General features: G+C 41.6%; 1 protein-coding gene and 1 long non-coding RNA gene across 2 annotated transcripts in view; one reads left to right on the top strand and one right to left on the bottom strand.

Moving 5' to 3' along the window:
* Positions 1 to 24,935, top strand: part of LOC124271019 (multidrug resistance-associated protein 1-like) — a 78,608-nt gene that overhangs the window by 23,724 nt on the left and 29,949 nt on the right. The window contains 5 exon segments of the mRNA XM_046706081.1: positions 4,303 to 4,470; positions 4,578 to 4,767; positions 20,290 to 20,371; positions 20,735 to 20,864; positions 21,201 to 21,432. Of these exon segments, the coding sequence (XP_046562037.1) occupies positions 4,303 to 4,470; positions 4,578 to 4,767; positions 20,290 to 20,371; positions 20,735 to 20,864; positions 21,201 to 21,432 (802 nt within the window).
* LOC124271022 lies at positions 4,066 to 24,821 on the bottom strand. The gene is made up of 3 exons (XR_006896924.1): positions 24,810 to 24,821; positions 13,232 to 13,236; positions 4,066 to 4,203 (listed from the first exon to the last, which is right to left on the bottom strand). It is a non-coding gene; the product is annotated as an uncharacterized LOC124271022 (long non-coding RNA).

Consider the following 24,935-nt stretch of genomic DNA (forward strand, 5'->3'; position numbering starts at 1 on the left):
TGCTATTTTGTGCCAAATGAAACTTACCACATACAACACTTTAAAGCGGCTTGTTCTAAAGTTGCCTTTGGTTGTTGAACATTTTCTGTTCTTGGTCCTATGTCAAAGACCCTGCAAGCCGCCACGGCTTTCAAACTTTGAAGAGCCATAAAATTTACTGATCAAAAACATCTGTTCAACATTATCCATGTGGATAAAACATATGGGAGCTAAAAGGGAAAAAACTGTTTGAGGCGTGCCCCAAATGAAAGAAAAGAGTGCCAAACAAACTGACTCACAACTCCAGGCAGAACACGCGAAATATCACGCAAAAAGTCTTCCAACAACGTACCAGTGATCATTAATAATGCTTACATTCAAAAACCCAAAGTTTGGACAGATTTAACAAAATAAGGACTTCTTTTTATCACCGACGGCCCAGGGATACATTGCCGAATGTGTCATAAGTTTCATCGACATTTACAGCACGGCAGATTACCCGTGCAAAGCATGCGACAGTCTGAAGGAAAGCGCCAAAGGCGATGTCTCCTATAAAGAGATTACCACTGCAAAGCGTGGTCCACGTGCATATATGGGAGGCGATGTCAATTTCAATTGACAATGGCGAGAGCTGTCCAGCGTGAGCGGGTTAAACACAAGCTAAACGATACTGAAGTAACAAATAGTATGTCTAAGTGTATTTTCAAAGACAACAGAGGGACAAGTGAAATTCTATTTTCCTCACTGTATAGTTTCTATCTTTATTGGTTCTCTAGAGAGCACAATGAAAATTTGCAGTATGTATCTCAAACGTTTGCTGATCATTTTCTGTTCATGATGAGAGCATAAACATGTGATTCTTTCCGTCGAATGGCACAGGTGTTATGTGCCAAAAACCCAGAGCGTTACACAAAGTTAAAATACAGTGCAGTAGAGGTGTTATATCTTCATTGAAATTCAGTCTTTTGCAAGGGGTATGTCTTTAGGCAGCTTTTAAAGATTGCCAATGAATGGCGTTCGGGTCATGGTAAAGTTGTAGCTGTGGTCTAAGGGGGTAACTCTGGTCTAGCTGAAGGAAGGGCTAGTAAAATCGTTCAACACTGCTCACTTTCGCCCGGCTTTGCAATTCGAAGAGTAATGCGCTTTGCCAATCAGTTCTGTCTTGTGGAGCTTGCATGGATGTAAAACTTCATATGTGACCTTTATCGAGCTGTTAGGTGTATTTCCAGTATATATACCTGCTCTCGATTCACTATTCATTTGCAACAGCCCGAGTGTAATAGTGTAATGGATACTAATACAAACTACTGAAGTACCTTCATTGCTGTGAAATTACAAGTTCACTTGCATCAGCGTGAGAGTGAGTGAGTGAGTGTAGTTTTACGCCGGAGTCAGCAATATTCAAGCTATATGGCAGTACTTTACATCACCGACGGCCCAGGGATACATTGCCGAATGTTTCAAAAGTTTCTCACACATTTACGACACACGGCACATTACCCGTGCAAAACATGCGACAGTCTGAAGAAAGCGCGAGGGCGATTATAGCCGCTCCTTCAAACGCTGTTTGTAATCGATTCCACACAAGCGCGAGACAAGTTGTGCACGTTTATTCACCGTGTCAGCATGGATAGCACTTGAAAAGTAATAGGTAAGTATGCAGTCATAACATCTACATCTATATCTACATATCAACATGTGCATGGGATACCTTGGCGACTGTTTGTCGGCTTAATTTCCCCCTCATGATATGTCCTATAAAGAGACTACCACTGCAAAGCGTGGTTCACGATGCAGATATGGGAGGCGAGAGAAAGTGTGTATGGTTCGCGAAAGCTATGTAAGTGTGCAAATGCCGCGCTCCTATCGATCTGCCCTTTCCAAGTTTAGATCGGTTCTGCACCTCTAAAGTTGGAAACAGGCAGATATTCAAATATGCATGTAAATGAAAGAGTGTGTTTTCAATGTAGTGATAAGATTTAAGTCGAGCGTCATGTACTGTTGGCATGTCCGCTGCACGATGATCAGCGTGAAAGTTTATATGGCCATATGTGGTTCAGCTATCCCAACTTCCTAGATTTATGTTATAATGAAGAAATGATTTTACTATTTAAAGAACATGTTTATTTTGCAGCCAAAACCTGCGTTCTTCAAAGAAGAAAACTTAGTGTACCTTTATCATATATGCCACTTCTATGTAATAGTCTCTCATAACCCCTTAAGTGTGGCTCATTTTATGTATATGTCTGTATATATCTGTACTTTTACATGAGGTGAGACTTAAGTAAAATATTTGTCTGTCTTCTCAGGGCGTGGACAGGCGGTTTTCCTTTGATGTCGTCTGTTTTTAAGTAAGGGATTAACTGGTTGGGAAGTGTTAAAATCCTAACTGTTACCGAATTGTGAAGGTTTCGTGAGTCTGTTCACTCTGGTAGTTCACTCTGGTAAGCGTGGTTAGCATGTGACTATGATAGGTGAGTGAGTTCACTCAGAAATCGCTTGCAGTGTTGACTGATTTCATAAAATGTGTTCCTCCGATAAGTGTACACGCTAGGTGAGTAATAATCACTGTCAGGAAATTGTTGCTACAGTTAGATTACAAATACTTCTGACATTTCGGTAGGAAGATATTTCTGCGTGAATTGACACACATCACGGAATCCTGAAGAGAAGAAGAAATGACTGGTGTTCGTGGCATCAAGTGTTGTAAATCAACTGTATCTACAGGTAACGACATCCTCACACAACCACCCCGCTGATCCAAATGAAACTGAGATTTGTCAATGTTTAATAACCTTGGGAACATTAGCGTCATTGCCGACACAGTGTATTATAATTTTATTAAAACTGTAAATAAACCCTTGTTTCGTTTCCTTATAATTACGCAGTCTAGTATTGCCTGAAGTCTTGCAATCACAAACTCAGTCTATTGTCTGGCGTTAATTAGCTTAGTAACCCAAAGTGGACACATTTTTCTAGACTTTGCTTTTACACGACTTAGGATGTCCACGTCCCGAGAATACCCCTACTGGAGTGCGTTAGTTGCTGTAAAACCACATGTTCACTTGTGTCAGCGTGGGAGGAACAGTGTTATGGATATTGATAAACGCTACCGAAATACAGAGCACGAGTGCTTCGTGGTCGACATGTCTTTTGGTTGCTGTTGATATTTAGATGGAAATGGTGTCTACCAACAGTGCAGAAAAATCCGCGCTTAACTCGCCAGGTACCTCTATCAGTAGGCAATGCACCATAATGAAGAGCATGAAAATGTCATTCTTTCCGTAAAATGGCACATGAGTTGTGTTTACTGACCGTTAAATGTGAATCGCGACTTGTCAGCTACATGTGACGTACATTTAAATTCACATAATGTCAGTCACAGTGAACCTTTCAAATTATTTAGTTCAGGCCACAAAATGTTCTGTTTCTCTGACTGTTTGAACAAAGGGTTCTTCTGTTTTGATATTCATTGTACCTAAGTGATATTATTTAATCTACGAAAATAGTTTTTTTGATGAGTTTATCGAAACTTAATGATCTCCCAGTACTTCCAGTCGAAGAGCATTCGACTAGCAGTGATATGATTCATATTAACTAATACCATTACTACATTCATGAGATATGTGAGAGATGCAAAAGGCTCCAAAGAAGTAAAGCCAAGGAGCCCTACATCGCTGCTCGCAGCTATATTCACTTTTATTTCACTTAATAACATAAACATGATAAATCAACACATTTGATAAAAATCAAACTTTTTGGTTTGTTTCTTCTCAATTGATGATTCAAGAGCGATTTTCTCGGCGACACTTTCCAAGCTCTATTTAACATTCCTCATGAGTGAAACATGTCAACTCACTAATTGCATGTACAAGTATACCCTTACTAAACTAAGATTAAATTATTTTTGTCGACAACTATGTACATTTGTAGTTACTTAACGTGTGATGCCGCACGCTCATAATCCCGTGTTATTTCAACGCAGTGTTAATACACATCCGGCTGACTCCTCACCTTGCGCAAGATTAGACAGAGCTTATTACTGTATAACATATTCGGGCGGCTCATTTCATGCCGAGATCCGGAACTGACAGCTGCCGGATTGCAAGAGCTTTTAAATGATGATAAATGTACTAGCCACAGACGGGACTGAGTTTTTATGCCGATGTTGACAACTTGCAGGATTGGACAGCTGCCGGTTTTGACAGCTTCCACTGTTTATCACTTTCTCTTAGTCAAAAAAGGTTCAGTCTTTACCTAAAACAGGTATCACATTTGGTGGTTTCAGTTTTGTTTGAACCGTATATCATGTCTTCTTCCCAGGGCATCAACCTCAGTGGGGGACAGAAGCAGCGTGTGTCTCTGGCTCGGGCCGTCTACAGTGATGCTGACATCTACCTCTTCGACGACCCACTCAGCGCCGTGGACTCACACGTCGGGAAGCACATCTTCCAGGAGGTGGTCGGCCAGAAAGGCATTCTCAGACACAAGGTGAGACCTGACCTTTACATGTTTAAACTTTTCGTGTTTGAAAGCATGTTTGTTTTCTGTTTCTACAATTCATGATGGTTTTTAAATATTAGTGTGCTGTGTTGCAGACTCGCCTGTTGGTGACCCATGGCGTCCACTGGCTGCCGATGACAGACGTGATCGTGGTGCTGGTGGACGGTGAGATCACGGAGATGGGGACATACGACGAGCTCCTGAGTCACGACGGAGCCTTCGCCCAGTTCCTGAAGACCTACCTCACACAGGAGGCCGACACCGAAGAGGAAGACGACCCAGAGAGTCAGTCATACGAAGTGTCTAGCAGAAAATACATATTTTTCCTTATCCTGACTCATGCTCTTTTTGCTTGTCTTCTTCTTCTTGCGAACATAGTGGAACACTTGTATCTCCCTAATTGAAGCTCCCTTCAATGTAAAATCACTAATTAGTACTCACCACGAGTTACCTCCCTTCCACAAGAGCGGGAACGAGGGCGCCACCTCCACCCATGTGCCTCACTCTCTCCTTCTTCGCCCAGTGAGCTGGACGTGAGAGCGCCTGTGTCTCCCGACACACTATATCCTTTGATTATATTTAGTTAGTTACCTCGTATAGACATCTATAGAGGTTTAGCTAGTATCCTTCAACAATTATATATTGATATTTAGTCGTGTTTCTACTGTTTATTCACGGGACACCGTGTTGTTTCAGTGGATTACGTTGATAAAAATTCTGTACTGTTGCACATTACGTTTTTTATTCTGCTGCTGATCCGTATTTAATATGCCCTAGCTGTACTGCGCCATGTTTCATTTTATTCACGTTGCAGTTGCGGTACTAATTTATCCAATTCTGCCTTTAATGAATAATTACTTTGCGTTTGAGACGCGCAGCAGATAGGTCGCGTATGCAGAGTCTAACCATGACTGATACACCTGAACCCCTCGCCAGTCTACTGCTGTTGGTCGACCCCCCTCCCGTCTGGTGTTCCGCTAGAGTGGTGGAGAGGTGTGGGACATAGTCCGCCGCCTCCAAGAAGCGTCCTGCTTCCCCAGACATCCCATCGTCGCAGCCGAAGACTAGAGGGTTTCGACTGCATCTCAACGCGACCTCTGAGGGGAAATCAACGAAGTCTACTTGAACTTTCTCAGCCGAGATTGTTCCCGTCGCAGATTTGGGCCTGTATGATGATCAGCCGATCATCATACCTGATGTACATTAAAAGAATGACCGATGTCGGCAACAGTGATGTCAGCGCAGATCAACATGCAGCCTGATGTACCAACGCTGATATTCTATGATCTTCCTGAGGGTCCCGTCGCTACCAACACTCAACGCAGACTTCGCACCCCCAGGGCAGCGTCGACCTCTAAGGGGAAATCAACGAAGTCTACTAGGACTTTCTCAACCGAGATTTTTCCAGCAGCTGAACTGGGCCTCTACGATGATCAGCCGATCATCATCCCCGACGTACGCCACAAGAAGCGACCCGGAGACAGCTACAGTGACATCAGCAGAGATCGCCATGCAGCCTGATGTCTCTACACTGACGTCAGACGACTTCCCTGAGGGCCCCGCCGCTAACATCGCAGAGAGGGCACCGACTACTTCGTCGCAGACCATCCCAGATGAACTGTTGCGGCAAATCATGATCATGATGGAGGGCCACTACAGACTGGAGAAGCAGCCAGCCCAAGGCCTGAGCCTTCGCGAAGGTTCCAACGCAGACGACACCCCAGAGGCACCCCCGTCAGCGTAGCAGCCACGACGAAGCCACCTTCGCGAAGGAAGTCGCAGACCACCTCGACGAAGGACCCAGATGTACAACCTTAGCGAAGGCGGGATAGATCATCACCTTCCTCGGCTTCATCCTTAGATGCGGACTCAGACCACCAGACCTCACGGAAGCCTTCGCGAAGGTCAAGTCGCCGTTCCCCAGGACCGGACGCAGAGGAAGCTTCGCGAAGGCCTTCGCGAAGGACACCTGACTACACAAGAGCTTCGCGAAGCTATCAACATTCTCCTCACAGGTCTCCGAGAAGGTCAACCCATAGACGCAGATCACCAAGACGATCTCCTCGCCGTTCACCGCGCCGATCTCCTCGTACATCACCACGTCGATCGCCTCACAGGTCACCACACAAGTCTGCACACAAGTCTACAGTCAGGTCTCCCCGAGCGTCACCCGACATAGAGATAGAAATACACAGTCCACCATCAGAAGAGCATCAACCTCTCATCAGCGATGCTGGGATAGAAGATGATGGAGGCATCATTTTCTCAGACGCTGAGATACGATATTGGATGGTAAACAACCTAGATCTCTCTTCACCTTCCAAGAGTGGCAACTCGGCGCAGACATACCTGATAAAGGAAGACGATGCAGACGCCATCACCTTACCTCCGATCGACTCGATTGCTGCGGTGCCACAGAATGTGGACACAGCCTACCATAAAGCCATTAAAATTCAAACGCCAGAGGCGTATGTTCTTGGCCTTAATAGATCTAGAACGATCAATGAGATTCTTATCACCAGATTTCGTGACACGACTTCTGAAGATGATAGGATGATCTACTCGGCTCTACTTATGAAGAACCACACCCTGTATGAAGCTAATGCTCATATATTGATCGGACTCTAGACACTTCGCTAAGGAAGTCCCAGGCCACCTCCGCGAAGGAGCTAGAGCCTCACCAGTTACAAGGGACGTCGCGGAGGAGTAGCTTCACCGACCCCACATATTGCTGAGTCGTGAAAACTAAACTCACTCACTCACTCCTCCTGTTGAACAGAGGTGGATTCATGAAGCAAGCTCATATATATATATACTGATGGGGCTCTGATTTCGATACCTTCGCGAAGGTCGCGCGAAGGCTAAGTGGCTACAAGTCTACTTCACACAGAAAATCTAGAATGGATACTTCGAGAGCTTCGCGAAGTCTCCGGCGTCCACCGAGGAAATCTCCTCCAAGGTCTCCATATATTAGCCACTCGTCATATATAGCTACTCGTCAGTCCGTTCAAGACATCGCATAAGTTGTCTATCAACTGTATGCCATATGCCGTCTATAAGCCTACGCGAAGACAATTGCACAGGCTATTTACAACACAGAACGTCGCTGTATTAATTAGTCAACGACGTTTCATAGATCTTCACAGGAATCAACCTTTCCGTATAGATTGCTAGAATATGCAATCCCGGACTACGATACGATTATCTACATGCGTGACCATTACGCACATCTGCAGACAATTCAATATCGAAATTGAACAGCAGCCTTGTTACAGCGAGTATAACTCATAATCGTCAAAGTTTCTGAGAAGAAATATGTACAACAAGTTCAGCTTTAATTCTACAATTATGACGATACATTCATGTATACAGTCTACAAGCTGACAACTTGCAAATTTATTGTACCTTTATATAAGGAAGTCGGAATTATATTCAAAACTGAAGTTACTTTCACGACAGCCAGGAAAATAACCTACCCAGCTTTAATATTACAGAGCGAGGTATTTGGCGCCCGGAGGTTTCGTAGCGTTTACCTTTAACCCTCGAAACGCGTGGTCACTCGGGTAACTTCGGGAAGCTACGGTGAAGACCGGCGATTATGCTAATATCAACGACAGCAAGATTTTATACAAGGTTTTTCCTGCTACACCGGTGACATCACAGCTGGTATTCTACAGAATCAAAATGCCTTGTTCTGATTGGACGCGATGGACAACGACCTCGCTAGAGAGGTCGATCTTAGTTCACAGTTCAAGACTTACGTTACAAGTGACAACTATATATCAGTGAACGAGCAAGCCTCTTTACAGTCCAGTTAATCTGAACCTTCATGATTGGGCTGCTTTCTTCAGGTTAGAGACCTCCCCTGTCAAGTTAGGACGAGGGCACAGCAGTCAGGCGATTTTACATAAAGTTCAACGAGGACAGACACACCTGGTTGTGCACCTACATCGTCAAGGACTTCGCAGCGGAATTACCTAGACGACGGGATACAAGTGGATCTAAATCCACAGCGTCTCAGACTACAGCTGAATTTCATCATCAAGCTACTAACACAACTAGATGGTTAGTAAACCTACTTAAGCTTTCTGATTGGAGAATTAAAACGGAAGTTTCACGCTCCAACTTGGGGATCTGAATATAGTGCTCCAACACCTCACAAGTGAGGTTTATGAACACGCCTGGATGACATACTTGGACTCCATGATACGATGATTCTATCACGATGGCCAGCAAGAGCACTGTAAATTTATCTCCACCGAACCAAACAGGAAGGAAAAATGCAACAGATTATTTCCTCTATCATCAACTTACGCAGAATGAAGTCTCACGTACTATATCTCCGTTTGGATCAGAGCTGTCATACTACGTGCATACAAGACGGATGGACCCAATCCGACCCTCCATGAGCTTTAATACTCATGATATTAGAGCGCTAACATCTACAATTGATCTACACAAATGTTATTTGAAATAATGGAGGGTTTATTTCTGGAGATCCGATATGGTGGTTGCCAACCATTATCTGAGAGATATCACCACCGAGGACGTCTCAGGTATCCACCAATTCGATCCCATGGTCCTCGCACAACAGTTGACAGTTCCTCAGAGAAGATAAGTCAATCTTACAGATTTCTACTTATCTTATAACAGTACTTAATAGCTACATGCTATATATAATTTGCTTATGTGACCTTTAAGTTCCTTTTATCATCACAGTACCATGATTATTACATCATACTATATATAAGTTAACAACTCTACAGAGTTTGTTATTATATATTTACCTTAAGTTAATCATATCTTAAGAGTAGTACTATGGTTACATGATAAATGCATTAGCTAAACAAACTCTACAGAGTTTTTGGCTATTATATACGTAGCTTAAGTTAATTATATCTAAAGCATAGTACTATACTCATATTGTAAAAATATATTAGCTAACAAACTCTACAGAGCTTTGCTATTATATAGGTAGCTTAAGCTTATTCATATCTTAAGCTCAGTTCTATGTTTATATCATATAAGTATATTAGCTAACAAACTCTAAAGAGTTTTTTGCTATTTGGCTTAAGTGTCATCATATCTTAAGCAATATGGTTACATTATAACATGTATTAGCTAACAAACTCTACGGAGTTTTTGCTATTATATATGTAACTTAAGCTTATTCATATCTTAAGAGCAGTACTATGTTTATATCATATAGGTATATTAACTATCAAAAATCTAAAAGAGGTTTTTGCTATTATATATTTGGCTTAAGTTTCATCATATTTTAAGCTTTATGGTTACATTATAACATGTATTAGCTAACAAACTCTACGGAGTTTTTGCTATTATATATGTAGCTTAAGGTTTCCTTCATAAGCTCAATACTAGGTTTATATCATATAAGTATTTTAGCTAACAAACTCTAAAGGTTTTTTTGCTATTATACAATTAGCTTAAGTTTTCATCATATCTTAAGCAGTATGGTTACATTATAAAATGTATTAGCTAACAAAACTCTACGGAGTTTTGCTATTATATATATAGCTTAAGTTTAATCATATCTTAAGTTCAGTACTATGTTTATAACATAAAAGTATATTAGTTAATAAACTCTAAGGAGTTTTTTGCTATATACATTTAGCTTAAGTCTAATCTTATCTTAAGCTTAGTACTATGGTTACATTATAAATCTATTAGCTAATAAACTCTACAGAGTTTTTGGCTATTGTATATGTAGCTTAAGTTAATTATATCTTAAGCACAGTACTATACTCATATTGTAAAAATATATTAGCTAACAAACTCTACAGAGTTTTGCTATTATATATGTAGCTAAAGCTTATTCATATCTTAAGCTCAGCATTATATCTATATCATATAAGTATATTAACTAACAAACTCTACAGAGTTTTGCTATTATATAATTAGCTTAAGTTTAATCATATCTTAAGCTTAGTACTATGTTTATATCTTAAAGTATTTTAGCTAACAAACTCTAAGGAGTTTATACTAGCATATTAACAAGCTTAAGTCTATTAGTCTTAAGCATTGTATTAATGTTATATATACTTTATCATAATAAGTACATTGTAATAACCTTTATATGGCAGTTGATAAGTTAGCAGCAGGAATTCATCAGTTCAGTGCCTTTATGAAGTTCCCATAGGGTTATTACAATCATCACAGTTCAAATCACTAATTATTAAAATCCAAAGTATTATATATTCCCACCTCCTTTGCCGTCAGATTCTACAAGCAAAAGAGCATGAGTCAGGATAAGGAAAAATATGTAATTTTTAGAGTAAAATTGATATTTTATACTTATCCTGACTCATGAGGTAAGCCCTCCCATCCTCCCCACATAACACTTTGGATTTCCCTGTAAATTCAAATGTTGGGCTCAGTATATGAGGAGAGAGTGAGGCACATGGGTGGAGGTGGCGCCCTCGTTCCCGAGCTTGTGGGAGGGAGGTAACTCGTGGTGAGTACTAATTAGTGATTTTACATTGAAGGGAGCTTCAATTAGGGAGATACAAGTGTTCCACTATGTTCGCAAGAAGATGAAGACAAGCAAAAAGAGCATGAGTCAGGATAAGTATAAAATATCAATTTTACTCTAAAAATTACATATTTTTCCTTATCCTGACTCATGCTCTTTTGCTTGTCTTCTTCTTCTTGCGAACATAGTGGAAACACTTGTATCTCCCTAATTGAAGCTCCCTTCAATGTATAATCACTAATTAATACTCACCATGACTTGCCTCCCTTGGCCCACGCGCGGGAAAGGTGGCGCCACCCTCTGGCCACATGCTTCACTCTCTCCTTCGCCCAGTGAGCAGGATGTGAGAGCGCCTGTGTCTCCCTGCACACTATATCCTTTGATTATTCTTAGTTTATTACCTCTTATTCCTTACTAAAGAGGTGTAGCTAGTATCCTTTAACAATATGTATTGATTATTACTCGTAATTCTACTGTTTATTCACGGTTTTCCGAGATTGTTCAGGTAAGTTTACGTGGATGAAAATCTGTACTGTTTGTAGATTACGTTTTTCTGCTGCTGATCTGCATTTAATATGTCCTAGCTGTACTACGCCTTGTGCGTTTACTTCACGTTGCAGTTATTGTATTAATTTATCCATTTCTGCATTTAACAAATATCGTTTTTGCGTCTTGAGACGTGCAGCAGATAGATCACGTAAACAAGCCTTAGGCATGGCCGATACATCGGACCCTCTAGCCAGTCAACTGCTGTCAGACGACCCCCTCCCGTCTGGTGTTCCGCTAGAGATTCCTTCGGAGGAGGGGCGTGGGATGCAGTCCGCCGTCTCCAAGAAGCGTCCTGCTTCCCTAGACATCCCGTCTTCGCAGCAGAAGTCTAAGAGGGCATCGACTTCGTCTAGCGTAAACTCCGCACCCCAGGGCAGCGTCGACCTCCAAGGGAAAAGCTAAGAAGCCAGCTAGAACGTTCTCAGACGAGATTCTTCCCGCCGCTGAACTGGGCCTGTATGGCGACCAGCCGATCATCATACCCGATCTCATACAAGAAGCGACCGGTGTCAGCTACAGTAGCGTCAGCAGAGATCGCCAGGCAGCCTGATGTCTCTACACTGATGTCCGGCGATCATTCTGAGGGGCCCGCCGCTAACATCGCAGAGAGGGCATCGGCGACATCGCCGCCAGACCATCCCAGAGGCGACATGATACAGAAGATCATGCAGATGATGGAGGACCGTTATAGACTGCAACCAGCCCAGAAGGACCTTCACGAAGGCACCAACGCAGACGTCTGCCCAGAGGGACACTCCGTCAACGTAGCGGCCACGACCAAGCCACCTTCACGAAGGAAGTCACTGTCTACCTCCAGGAAGGACCCAGATGAACAGCCTGCACGAAGGGTTAGAAGATCATCACCTTCCCCGGACTCGGAGGATCATCACTCTTATAAAGATTCCAGAAGGAAGACTACGTCGTCCTTGGACTCAGACTCGGACACCCCGACTTCACGAAAGCCCCGCGAAGGTCAAGCCGTCACTCCCCAGAACCGGACACAGTTAAGGCTTCACGAAGGGCTTCACGAAGGACACCAGTAGCAGGTTCTAAATCATCTTCGTCCAGACGATCATCTGCAGATTCCTCAAAGGGCTTCGCGAAGCTATCAGCATTCACCTCACAGGTCTCCGCGAAAGTCAAGACGCAGCTCATCAGGCCGATCACCAAGATCATATCGTTCGCCTCGCCGTTCACCTCGCCGATCACCTCGCCGATCACCTCATAGATCACCACATCGATCTCCACACAGATCTCCACACAGGTCTTCACAGAAGTCCCAAGGCAGGTCTCCTTTATCGTCACCATGTACAGCGATAGAACCATATATACCACCATCACAAGAGCATCAACCTCTTATCGACGATCCCATTACAGAAGACGATGGAGGCATCATCTTCTCAGACGCTGAGATACGATACTGGATGGTAAACAACCTAGACCTTTCTTCACCTTCCAAGAGTAACAACTCGGCGCAGACTTATTTGATGAAGGAGGACGATGCTGATGCCATCACCTTACCACCGATCGACCCGATTGCTGCGGTACCGAAGAATTTGGACTCAGCCTTCCACAAAGCCACTAAAGTCCAAACAGCACATTTACCACAGTTCCATTGCTAACAAGTTTTCAACCCACAACATGGAACCGTTCCGGAGGGCACAAGACATAGACGACAACTACAAGTTGATCAATGATGTCAAGAACAAGAACTACAAGATTGACGATCGCAAGTTGGTTCAGTTAGAAACCATGACTAGGCGAATGTTCTTTGGCCTTAATAGATCTAGAACGATCAATGAGACTCTTATCACCAGATTTCGTGACACGACATCTGAAGATGATAGAATGATTTACTCGGCCCTACTTATGCAGAAGAAGGACCAGCAGTTCCTTACGGATCATCTCACATCAGTCTCAGCAGCCTTAACCTTAGCCCGTCGTCAAGGCCTCCTCGCTTCCTGCAACTGGGGTGAACAGTTTACAGCTCCACTCTATACAGCCCCGTGGTCTGCTCCATCAATCTTCGATGGAGGAATAGAGAAAGTCTCCAAGGAAGTCACTAAGGATTGTAGAGAAGTCCTTATGATTAAGTCAATGGATACGCTAGCCAGCGTCATCAGACAGACTTCACAAAGATATTCAGGGAAATCTAAATTCACTGGATTACAGAGAGCACGGGATAAAAAGATAGCCAGTTCCAGGGGAAGAGATTCTTTTCGTCGCCCATTTGGCAACTATAGAGGAGGATCAAGAAGAGGCAGGGCACCCAGAGGTTCCCGCAACTATAAACGCTGAAAGTCAGGTTCGGAACGACTGGAGTCTTCAACCCCCAGCCGTTCCAGTACAACCGTCACAAGTGGGTGGACGCCTTCAACTATACTGGGAGAGCTGGGGAATGTTACAAGACCCATATGTCTCCAACATTCTTCATCACGGATATCGTATCCAACTAAAGGCCACGCCTCCGCTGACAGTCAACCCTTACAAGTTCGACTTCCAGACACAACAACTACCAAAGTTAAGAGAGGCTTTTACTTCCCTCCTGAACAAGCAGGCCATAGAAGTACTAGATCAAGTAAACATTGAACCAGGTTTCTACTCCCCAGTTTTCCTAGTACCCAAGAAAAACTCCAAGGAGAAATACAGACTCATCTACAACATGAGCACGTTCAACAGAGATTATCTACGCAAACCACCAAAGTTTCGCATGATACATCTACCCCAGTTATGGCACTTAATCCGTCCCATGGATTACATGGCCAGTATAGACCTACAAGATGCGTATCTACACATCCCGATACATCCCGAATCCAATAAATACCTACGATTTACACTGGACGGGCTGCATTACCAATGGAAAGTACTCCCATTCGGAATATCATCAGCCCCATGGTTATTTACAAGAGTAACGAAACCCATCGTCACTTACCTACATCGTCAAGGGCTACGCAGTGCGTTCTACCTCGACGACGGGATACAAGTAGATCAAGATCCACAGCGTCTCAAACTACAGTTAAACTACATCATCAAGCTACTAACACAGCTGGGATGGTTAGTAAATCTACTCAAGTCGGACCTAGTACCTTCGCAAGATCTGCAGTTTCTAGGCATTAGATTTATCACGACGCTCAACCGTATCGTCGTTCCAGAAGACTGCTGGCTCAAGATCCAACAGACCATTCCACCAGCGCTACTCTCTCCGTTACCACTACGACAATGGCAGAGTCTATTGGGTCTCCTCACGTCAGCCCAAGATTTGACACTAAGAGGCAGGCTACAGTTACGCCCATTACAGGTCTTCATCAACGCTCATCTCGACGATCTACAACCATTCAGTCTACCGGTACACCTCAGACCTCATCTACTATGGTGGACCAGGAGGTCGAATGTCTGCGAAGGCATCTATTTAACAGAGCCGGAATTCCAAACCCATCTTTATGTAAACGCGTCGCTCCAAGGTTGGGGAGCTCATCTCGCCAACCGGACGACATCAGGCATATGGAATCAGCAAGAAAGCAAGCTCCATATAAACATGTTAGAGATGAAAGCGGTAATCAACGCCATACGTCATTGGAGTACCATTCTACGACAGGCACATCTGATGATTTATACCGACAACTCAACAGTGGCGTATTATGTGAACAAACAAGGCTTAACGAGATCATCAAGCCTATTGACTGTATGCTTTCAACTGTTCGATCTAATCAACGATCTCAACCTACATGTCAGAGCATGTCACATTCCCGGAGCCAAGAATGTATTAGCAGACGCACTCTCTCGGCCACACCTACCGGCACCGACAGAATGGATGCTCCATACAGAAATCTTCGCACAGATTATCAAACAATTAGGAGCGCCGCTAGTAGACCTATTCGCCACTCGATTCAACAATCAGCTAACGACATTCATATCACCTGTCCCGGATCCACAAGCATGGGCAACGGACGCTCTAAGCATATCCTGGGAAGGCCTCAACGCGTACGCGTTTCTGCCGCCAGTGCTAATCCCTCAAGTGTTACAGAAAATCAGACAAACACAGAGGCTACAACTAACTTTGGTCGCGCCCTACTGGCCAGCCAGAACGTGGTTTCCCATTCTAATTCAAGAAATCGGACAACCAACACTAAAGCTACCAAAGCGCTCGAATCTGCTAGTACATCCTCACACCAAACAAGCGCACGGAAACCCAGAAGTGTACCAACTTCACGTATGGACTGTATTAAAGTGTGTTTGAACAAGAGAGGATATTCTACAAGAGCGGCAAAAGCAGTCACGCTTGCTTTACGCTATTCTACTCGTAACTTGTACGACGACAAGTGGCAAAGTTTCGAAAACTACGCAGCAAAAAATGGATTTAAAGCGAGAGATGCTACACATACACAAGTGCCTGATTATCTCTGTTACCTACGTCAAAAGAAACATTTGAAGGGCTCGACATTGTCAACATATCTTGCCGCGCTTAGTTCGGTCGGTACCATGAGAACGGGTGTCAAGTTAACGAAGACGCCAGAGTTACTCGCCTTGCTACGCTCTTTTCGTTTGGAAGATCAGAAAGTGAAATTCCGCGCGCCAGCGTGGGATCTAAATATAGTGCTTCAACACCTCACAAGTGAAAATTATGAACCGTTAGATTCAACGAACTTTGAACTTCTCACACAGAAAACGGTTTTCCTGTTATCGCTAGCTACTGCAGCCAGGATGTCTGAAATTCACGCACTAGATTACGAGAGGATACAGTTTGATGACAATCACAACACAGTGCACATGGGTTTGCGATGGGACTTTATCGCTAAGAATCAATTGCCAGGTCAACCAGACAGATTATTCCATATCCCTGCACTATCCTCGATTCTCGGATCTCAAGATACGTTGGACTTATCTCTATGCCCAGTCAGAGCTCTCAAAATCTATCTACGACGTTCCAAACCAAGACGCCGACATCTCAAGCGATTATTCATCCCTTTAGCGGCGACAAGTCAGACCGAGGTCTCTCGTACCACCATATCTATATGGATTAGAACTGTCATACTGCGCGCCTACAAGGCGGCTGGACTGGACCCTCCAAGAGCAGCAAATCCTCACGAAATCAGAGCCTTAGCTTCCACGCTCGCGCTACACGGTAACTGCTCACTAAATACCATCATGGAAGGATGTTTTTGGAAATCCGACATGGTGTTTGCTAATCACTATCTGAGAGATATCACCACCGAGGACATCTCAGGTATTCACCATTTCTGTCCTATGGTCCTCGCACAGCAGTTGACAGTCCCTCGTAGACGATAAGACATAGTCTTACGAGATTAATATGTATTTTTATACATGTATTATCTAGCTTAAAACTCTACGGAGTTGTTAGGGCTATTGATATACCTAGCTTAAGTCTAACCTTAAGCCCAGTACTGATATTGATGTACATTTTTGGATAACTTCTCCATGTTGGAGTAGTTTATATACTTATTGCTATGTTCATAGTATGTTTTTGTATAGTAATACCCCGTTTTGTCTATGGCAGTGTATAAACTTATAGTTTATAATAGCTGAAAGGATTACAATTCAGTGCCATTATAAGTTCCCGTCAGGGGGTTATTACAGATATATATATATAAATCACTAATTAATCTGGTAAATCCAAAGTCTCTACTCTTTCCCATATCCGATTCCGTCGGATACTACAAGCAAAAGAGCATGAGTCAGGATAAGGAAAAATATGTAATTTTTAGAGTAAAATTGATATTTTATACTTATCCTGACTCATGAGGTAAGCCCTCCCATCCTCCCCACATAACACTTTGGATTTCCCCGTAAATTCAAGTGTTGGGCTCGAAAAATAAGGAGAGAGTGAAGCATGTGGCCAGAGGGTGGCGCCACCTTTCCCGCGCTTGGGCCAAGGGAGGCAAGTCATGGTGAGTATTAATTAGTGATTATACATTGAAGGGAGCTTCAATTAGGGAGATACAAGTGTTTCCACTATGTTCGCAAGAAGAAGAAGACAAGCAAAAGAGCATGAGTCAGGATAAGTATAAAATATCAATTTTACTCTAAAAATTACATTATTACAAATAGGACCTTGCTATGTTGGTTGGTTTACTCCTCACTCAGCAATATTCCAGCCACGGTGGTTCTGTAAATAGTCTAGTCTGGACCAGACTAGCCAGTGATTGACATCATGACCATTGATCCTCACAACTGGGATCTGATGAAGTGCATCACTTGAATCTGGGAGTCTGACCCTCAGATGCTGTTAGTTGCCTCTTTTGAGTGAGTGAGTGAGTATGGTTTTACGCTGCTTGTAGCAATATTCCAGCAATATCACGGCGGGGCACACCAGAAATGGGCGTCACACATTGTGCCCATGTGGGGATTCGAACCCGGACCTTCGGCGTGACGTGCGGACGCTTTAACCACTAGGCTACCCCACTGCCCGCCTCTTTTGACAAGTATAGGATGCCGAAGACCAAGTTTAATCTGGTTTTGCTCTTTGTAGTTTTGTAACTTAATTTTACCAAATTGATAATAAGGGATTGTGATTTTCTACTCTTTATTCAGTTTAGATCTTCATTACCGAACATTGACAGACCACTATTTTCACCTCAAACCCTGATTTTACCTTACATATTGTTCACAGACACTGTTTTTACCTTACATATTGTTCACAGATACTGTTTTTACCTTACATATTGTTCACAGACACTGTTTTTACCTTACATATTGTTCACAGACACTGTTTTTACCTTACATATTGTTCACAGACACTGTTTTTATATCAAACATTCTTCACAGACATTGTTTTTACCTTACATGTTGTTCACAGACACTGTTTTTACCTTACATATTGTTCACAGACACTGTTTTTACTTTACATGTTCACAGAGACTGTTTACCTTACATGTTGTTCACAGAGACTGTTTACCTTACATGTTGTTCACAGACACTGTTTTTACCTTACATATTGTTCACAGATACTGTTTTTACCTTACATGTTGTTCACAGACACTGTTTTTACCTTACATGTTGTTCACAGACACTGTTTTTACCTTACATGTTGTTCACAAACACTGTTTTTACCTTACATTTTGTTCACAGACACTGTTTTTACCTTACATGTTGTTCACAGACACTGTTTTTACCTTGCATGTTGTTCACAGACACTGTTTTTACCTTACATGTTGTTCACAGACACTGTTTTACCTTGCATGTTGTTCACAGACACTGTTTTTACCTTGCATGTTGTTCACAGACACTGTTTTTACCTTACATGTTGTTCACAGACACTGTTTTACCTTACATGTTGTTCACAGACACTGTTTTTACCTTACATGTTGTTCACAGACACTGTTTTTACCTTACATGTTGTTCACAGACAGTTTTTACCTTACATGTTGTTCACAGACACTGTTTTTACCTTACATGTTGTTCACAGACACTGTTTTTACCTTACATATTGTTCACAGACACTGTTTTTACCTTACATGTTGTTCACAGACACTGTTTTTACCTTACATGTTGTTCACAGACACTGTTTTTACCTTACATGTTGTTCACAGACACTGTTTTTACCTTACATATTGTTCACAGACACTGTTTTTACCTTACATGTTGTACACAGACACTGTTTTTACCTTACATATTGTTCACAGACACTGTTTTTACCTTGCATGTTGTTCACAGACACTGTTTTTACCTTGCATGTTGTTCACAGACACTGTTTTTACCTTGCATGTTGTTCACAGACACTGTGTTTACCTTGCATGTTGTTCACAGACACTGTTTTTACCTTGCATGTTGTTCACAGACACTGTTTTTACCTTGCATGTTGTTCACAGACACTGTTTTTACCTTACATGTTGTTCACAGACACTGTTTTACCTTACATGTTGTTCACAGACAGTTTTTACCTTACATGTTGTTCACAGACACTGTTTTTACCTTACATGTTGTTCACAGACACTGTTTTTACCTTACATGTTGTTCACAGACACTGATTTTACCTTACATGTTGTTCACAGACTATTTCCATGTAGTTCTTTAGGGTTTGTTTTGGAAACTGCACAAAATGTATTTGCAAATTTCACATGTTAAAAGCATGACTAGTATGTTAGGAACACAAATTTCCTGTAGTCTTCAAGATAAATTCAGTCATGAAATGGATTATGAGAAAACATGATGATTGCTTGGTCGTTTAAGCACTGCGACCGATCTTCGATTACTACAATTAATGACACCACCACTACTGTGAGGTTTATATTTTTCTATATATATTTTGTGCATTAACAAACAAAACGTAGAAAATTTGATTAATGACACTAACCAACTATTTTCGATGATTGATCGGTTGTAATGAACCAATCATCGATTCTGAGATTTTAGCCAATTCCCAACACTAGTTCACAGACCCTTTACCTCAAATATTGTCTGTCCTCAAACAACACGTATTACCTCAAACATTGCTTGAGGAACATGTCAGTGCATACATACTTTGAGGTAACAGAAATATGTTCCATCAGCATATATGCTGTCCTTCAACATATAGTCCTTGAACATATTTCTGTGACCTTAAAGTATACACTGACGGTGTTGGAGTGGTGGGGTAGCCTAGTGGTTAAAGCGTTCACTCTTCACGCTGAAGACCTGGGTTCTATTCCCCAGATGGGTACAATGCGTGAAGCCCATTTCTGGTGTCCACCACCATGAGTTAGCTCTTTGAAAACATTGAAGGTATTTTTGAAGCTTCTTTTTCTTTAGTAATCAGCATTTTGTTGTAGTTCAAGAGATGAAGTCTAAGATCCTTCAGAGAGTCGAGTCTGTTACGTCAGATGGAGTCACCTCAGGGGATGAAGTTACAAGGTAGGTTGATTAGCAGCTTCCTTACAGATTTCAGAATGAACACAGTTGGTCCAGTCATCAAACGTTATTCAGGCACCATAATTAACATACAGAGTTACATCCCCTGTGTGCACCAGCATCCTATGATCAGAATTGGCCCAAAGCCTGTTTCAATGTTTGTTGGTTTGTAAGATCAACATCACCCGTCACCACATTATGGCTCTAAATGTTGCGGAAATGTAAGATAGTTGACTTCTTGAAATTCTTAGCTCATAAAACCACAACTATCATTTGAATCAAATTTGGAGACATTTTTATTATGGCTTCAATTTGTAGTTGATAACATTGTTGCAGTTTAACACTTCCCTCTGTTCTGTCTATCAGAAAGAGCAAGTTGAAGCGGGAGACGTCAGTAGTGGCTGATGCAAGCAAGAAGTTGGCGGCACCGGACAAGGCTGCAGATGCTGGTACAGGAGAGAAGCTTATCCAGGAGGAGAAGGCTGAGACTGGCAGGGTGAGACACTTGAACACTTTGTCAGGGCGTAGAAGACATTGCCAGGGCCTTCTGGTGGAACAGATTGTCAGGGCCTTCTGGTGGAACAGATTGTCAGGGCTTTCTTGTGGAACACATTGTCAGGGCTTTCTTGTGGAACACATTGTCAGGGCCTTCTGGTGGAACACACTGTCAGGGCCTTCTGGTGGAACACATTTTCGGTACTTCAGAGGACAAAATGTTATGGGACAATTAGGATGCTGATTGGTTAATTATCCCACTTCCCAGATTGCTTAGCTCACTTCCTCAATTGACAACTTCAGTTATATTGCTGATATATCTTGCTGTTTCCTTCAGGTGAAGTTCTCTGTCTTCCTGGACTACGCCAAAGCCATCGGCGGCATCACCACATTCTTCATCTTCCTCATCTTTGCCATGTACCAGGCGGCCACCATGGCCTCCAACATCTGGATCAGTATGTGGACAGATGACACCCTCCTGAAGAACATGAGTCTGGTCAACACTTCGGAATATCAGAATAAGAACACCATGTATCTTGGTGTCTACGGGGCTTTTGGATGTGTGCAGGGTAGGTTCACACACCCGACTATCACAATAAGAACACCGTGTCTCTTGGTGTCTACGGGGCTTTGGATGTGTGCAGGGTAGGTTCACACACCCGACTATCACAATAAGAACACCATGTATCTTGGTGTCTACGGGGCTTTGGATGTGTGCAGGGTAGGTTCACACACCCGACTATCACAATAAGAACACCATGTATCTTGGTGTCTACGGGGCTTTGGATGTGTGCAGGGTAGGTTCACACACCCGACTATCACAATAAGAACACCGTGTATCTTGGTGTCTACGGGGCTTTGGATGTGTGCAGGGTAGGTTCACACACCCGACTATCACAATAAGAACACCGTGTATCTTGGTGTCTACGGGGCTTTTGGATGTGTGCAGGGTAGGTTCACACACCCGACTATCACACCTCGGTGTCTGCTGGTCTTGGTCAGGGTATATTTTTTGTATTTGGCTGCCTTAAGAAGAACACTGTCTGCTTGTGTTACAGGAACATCATGTATCATGGGGTTACCGGAGCATCATGTATCTGGCTGTTACAAGAACATCTTGATGTGTTTTTGTATAGACTATATATGGGTCATTTTCAAAATTGGTAGGATTTTCTGTCCGTTCCGAATAAAAAAAACAACTGTTAGTTTAAAAGGATTATTTTGTTCAAGAAAACATATTTAGATGTTTACTAGTCAGTAAATGTGGTATATCATTAGTCTTGTCATTTTGAAATTAATACTTAACCACATTTTGGGGTCAAAATTGGCAGATTTGCTCCGTCCGGATGTGACGGTCCTAATATCAATGTTCACAAATAATGTAAATATAAATGCAAATAAACAAATTAATTCATATTATGCCAATTAGGATTGATCAAGCATACTCAGACTGCATTTCAATTATTTTTAACTTAAAAAAGTTTTTTTCTACAAATTGTAACATGCTTGTCCTGTGATTTTGTGTCCTGACCGTTACCAGTGTATGAAATTCCTGCAATAATATCTCCCTGGAGCTGGATTGTAATACTACTTCCTGTGTCTGTTTGAGCTAGCCCCTGTGGATGTGACAGCAGATGAAATAAAGAGATTCAATACATTTTGAAGAAAACTGACACTGTCAAATAAGTATAAATGTTAAGTGTCAACCTTAACTGTCCAGACCATTACCAGTGTATTTTGTGTCAAATATGTATCTCTTTTTTAAAAAATTTCAATGGATATGGTGCCCAGAAATGGAAGAGGTGAAAGGCATGTCCTTTGAAATCTTTTAGGGATCATTCATTTTTTTATTTAAGATTTACTTACAAATTGTCTTGACCGTTACTGTCCAAACCGTTACCATTCTGCAAAGTAACGGTTTGGACAGTCCTTGTAACGGTCAGGACAAAATGATTTGCATTTCAAAAAGTTATTCATTAATATTTGAAGTATAACAAATTTATAATTTTTTAAGAGTAAAGATAGTTTAAGCATGGACTTGTACTGTTCAAAGGAAATTTGATGTAGTAGCATAAAAAACAGTCTCTAGTAACGGTTTGGACAAATAATAGTAATAAATTTCAATTTTGAAGAATATGTTCTATGGTGTGATAATAAATTTCTATTTACTTATCTATCTGTTTTTGATAATAAAAACCAAAACGAATTTATCACGTTAAATTTCTATTTTCTATAAGATGTATAGTCTTTATGAATTAAAGGTAACGGTTAGGACAAAATGTAGTAACGGTAAACAACTTAATTGTATTCCAACCTTTAAAGATTGTTTTGATGTAGTCTGTTTTGACTTTGTGAGATATGTAAGACTACCATTTACTTAGAATATTAATAGGTGCTAATGTGTTGGCCTTTGTATTTGATAAATATGTGTTACCATCTCACTATCAACAAAAGCTAAAGGTATCCAAGTGAATGAAAGAAGTATATTTCGTGGAGACTAATATTGCACCATAATATCAACAGCAAAATGATATCTATGCAGTGTCCTGTGTAGCATGACCATGTGTACAGTATCATAGTTGTTGCAGTACCTTTCAGAATTTAATCTTTTGCAACATTTTAGAGGGATAACATTTGTTTGTTACACTGATGTCCTGACCGTTACCAATAATGTCACAACCGTTACTATTCATTCAATTTTTGTTCCCCAATTGCACTCTTCTTTAGATTATAAGTGATTTTCAGTCTAGACAGGTATGTTTTTCTATTCTTTAGAAGCTACAGTTTGTTTTTACTAGAAAGCCTAAATTCATTCACAAGTTTTATATTGATATAACAAATGTCCAAACCGTTACCACAGCATGGAAGAAAACATGTCATATTAGTTACGAGTTTCAATTTCTATTACACATTTCACTGTCTGTCCAAAATAGGGTTAGCAGTTCAAGTAAATGATATCATATTTTTCCTTTCATGTTACCTGTTTCTATGTTGAATTAAACTGTTTAAGGCTTATGTCCAGCCCGTTACCATTCCTGTCCAAACCATTACCACTATTGTCCTAACCGTTACTGGCGTTAATCGACTGCTCTAATTAATTCATGATAATACATGAAACACTCCTCTTTATGCTGGTGTCATCAAAAGATGTTCTGGGCTTAGTAGCTGATGTTTATTTTAGACAATTTTACCTGTTGAAAGCTACATACATAATAATGTTGTAGAAAAATGCTATCATTTTGTGGTAATTGATGAAAGATACAAAATAACACTTTCAAGATTCATGATGATAGTTTTTACCTTCAACTTTGATCAAGTTTGTGTAAAAGCTGTGTCTGCCATCTTTAAAAGATTTTTAGGAATTATATTTCAAAATCCATATTCTGACTAAGAAGTGGTAACGGTCAGGACAGTCCCCCACCCTTTTAATTACATATGTATCAATTAAAAGGTCAATTAGTACATTTCAGTCTGCATGTTTGTATTTTTGAATAATTAAGTGTTTGAGGTTTTATTTGAATAAAAATTAAATCAATTTTGAGGAGTTTGATTTTACTGTAATAAAAAATTGAAAATCCTACCAATTTTGAAAATGACCCATATATGTACCAGTCGAAAGGCTTAGGATCCCTGGACTGTACTGAGGATCCTTGGACTTTGCCAGGGATCCTTGTTCTGTACTGGGAATAATTGGCCTGTACCAAAGATCCCTACACTGTAGCAGAGATACTTGGAGTGTACCAGGGATGCTTGGACTGTAGCAGAGATCCTTGGTCTGTACTCAAGTTCCTTAGACTGTACTGAAGACCCTTGGACTGTACTGAGGATCTTGGGGCTGTACTGAGGATCTTTGCTTTGGACTGTATTGAAGATCCATAGAGTGTACCAGAGATCCTTGGACAGTTCTGAAGATCTTTGGACTGTAGCAGAGATCCTTGGTCTGTACTCAAGTTCCTTAGACAGTACTGAAGACCCTTGGACTGTACTGAGGATCTTGGGGCTGTACTGAGGATCTTTGCTTTGGACTGTATTGAAGATCCATGGAGTGTACCAGAGATCCTTGGACAGTTCT

Source organism: Haliotis rubra, unplaced genomic scaffold, assembly GCF_003918875.1.
Source record: "Haliotis rubra isolate DU_JTF1 unplaced genomic scaffold, ASM391887v1 Scf1569, whole genome shotgun sequence".
Lineage (NCBI taxonomy): Eukaryota > Metazoa > Mollusca > Gastropoda > Lepetellida > Haliotidae > Haliotis > Haliotis rubra.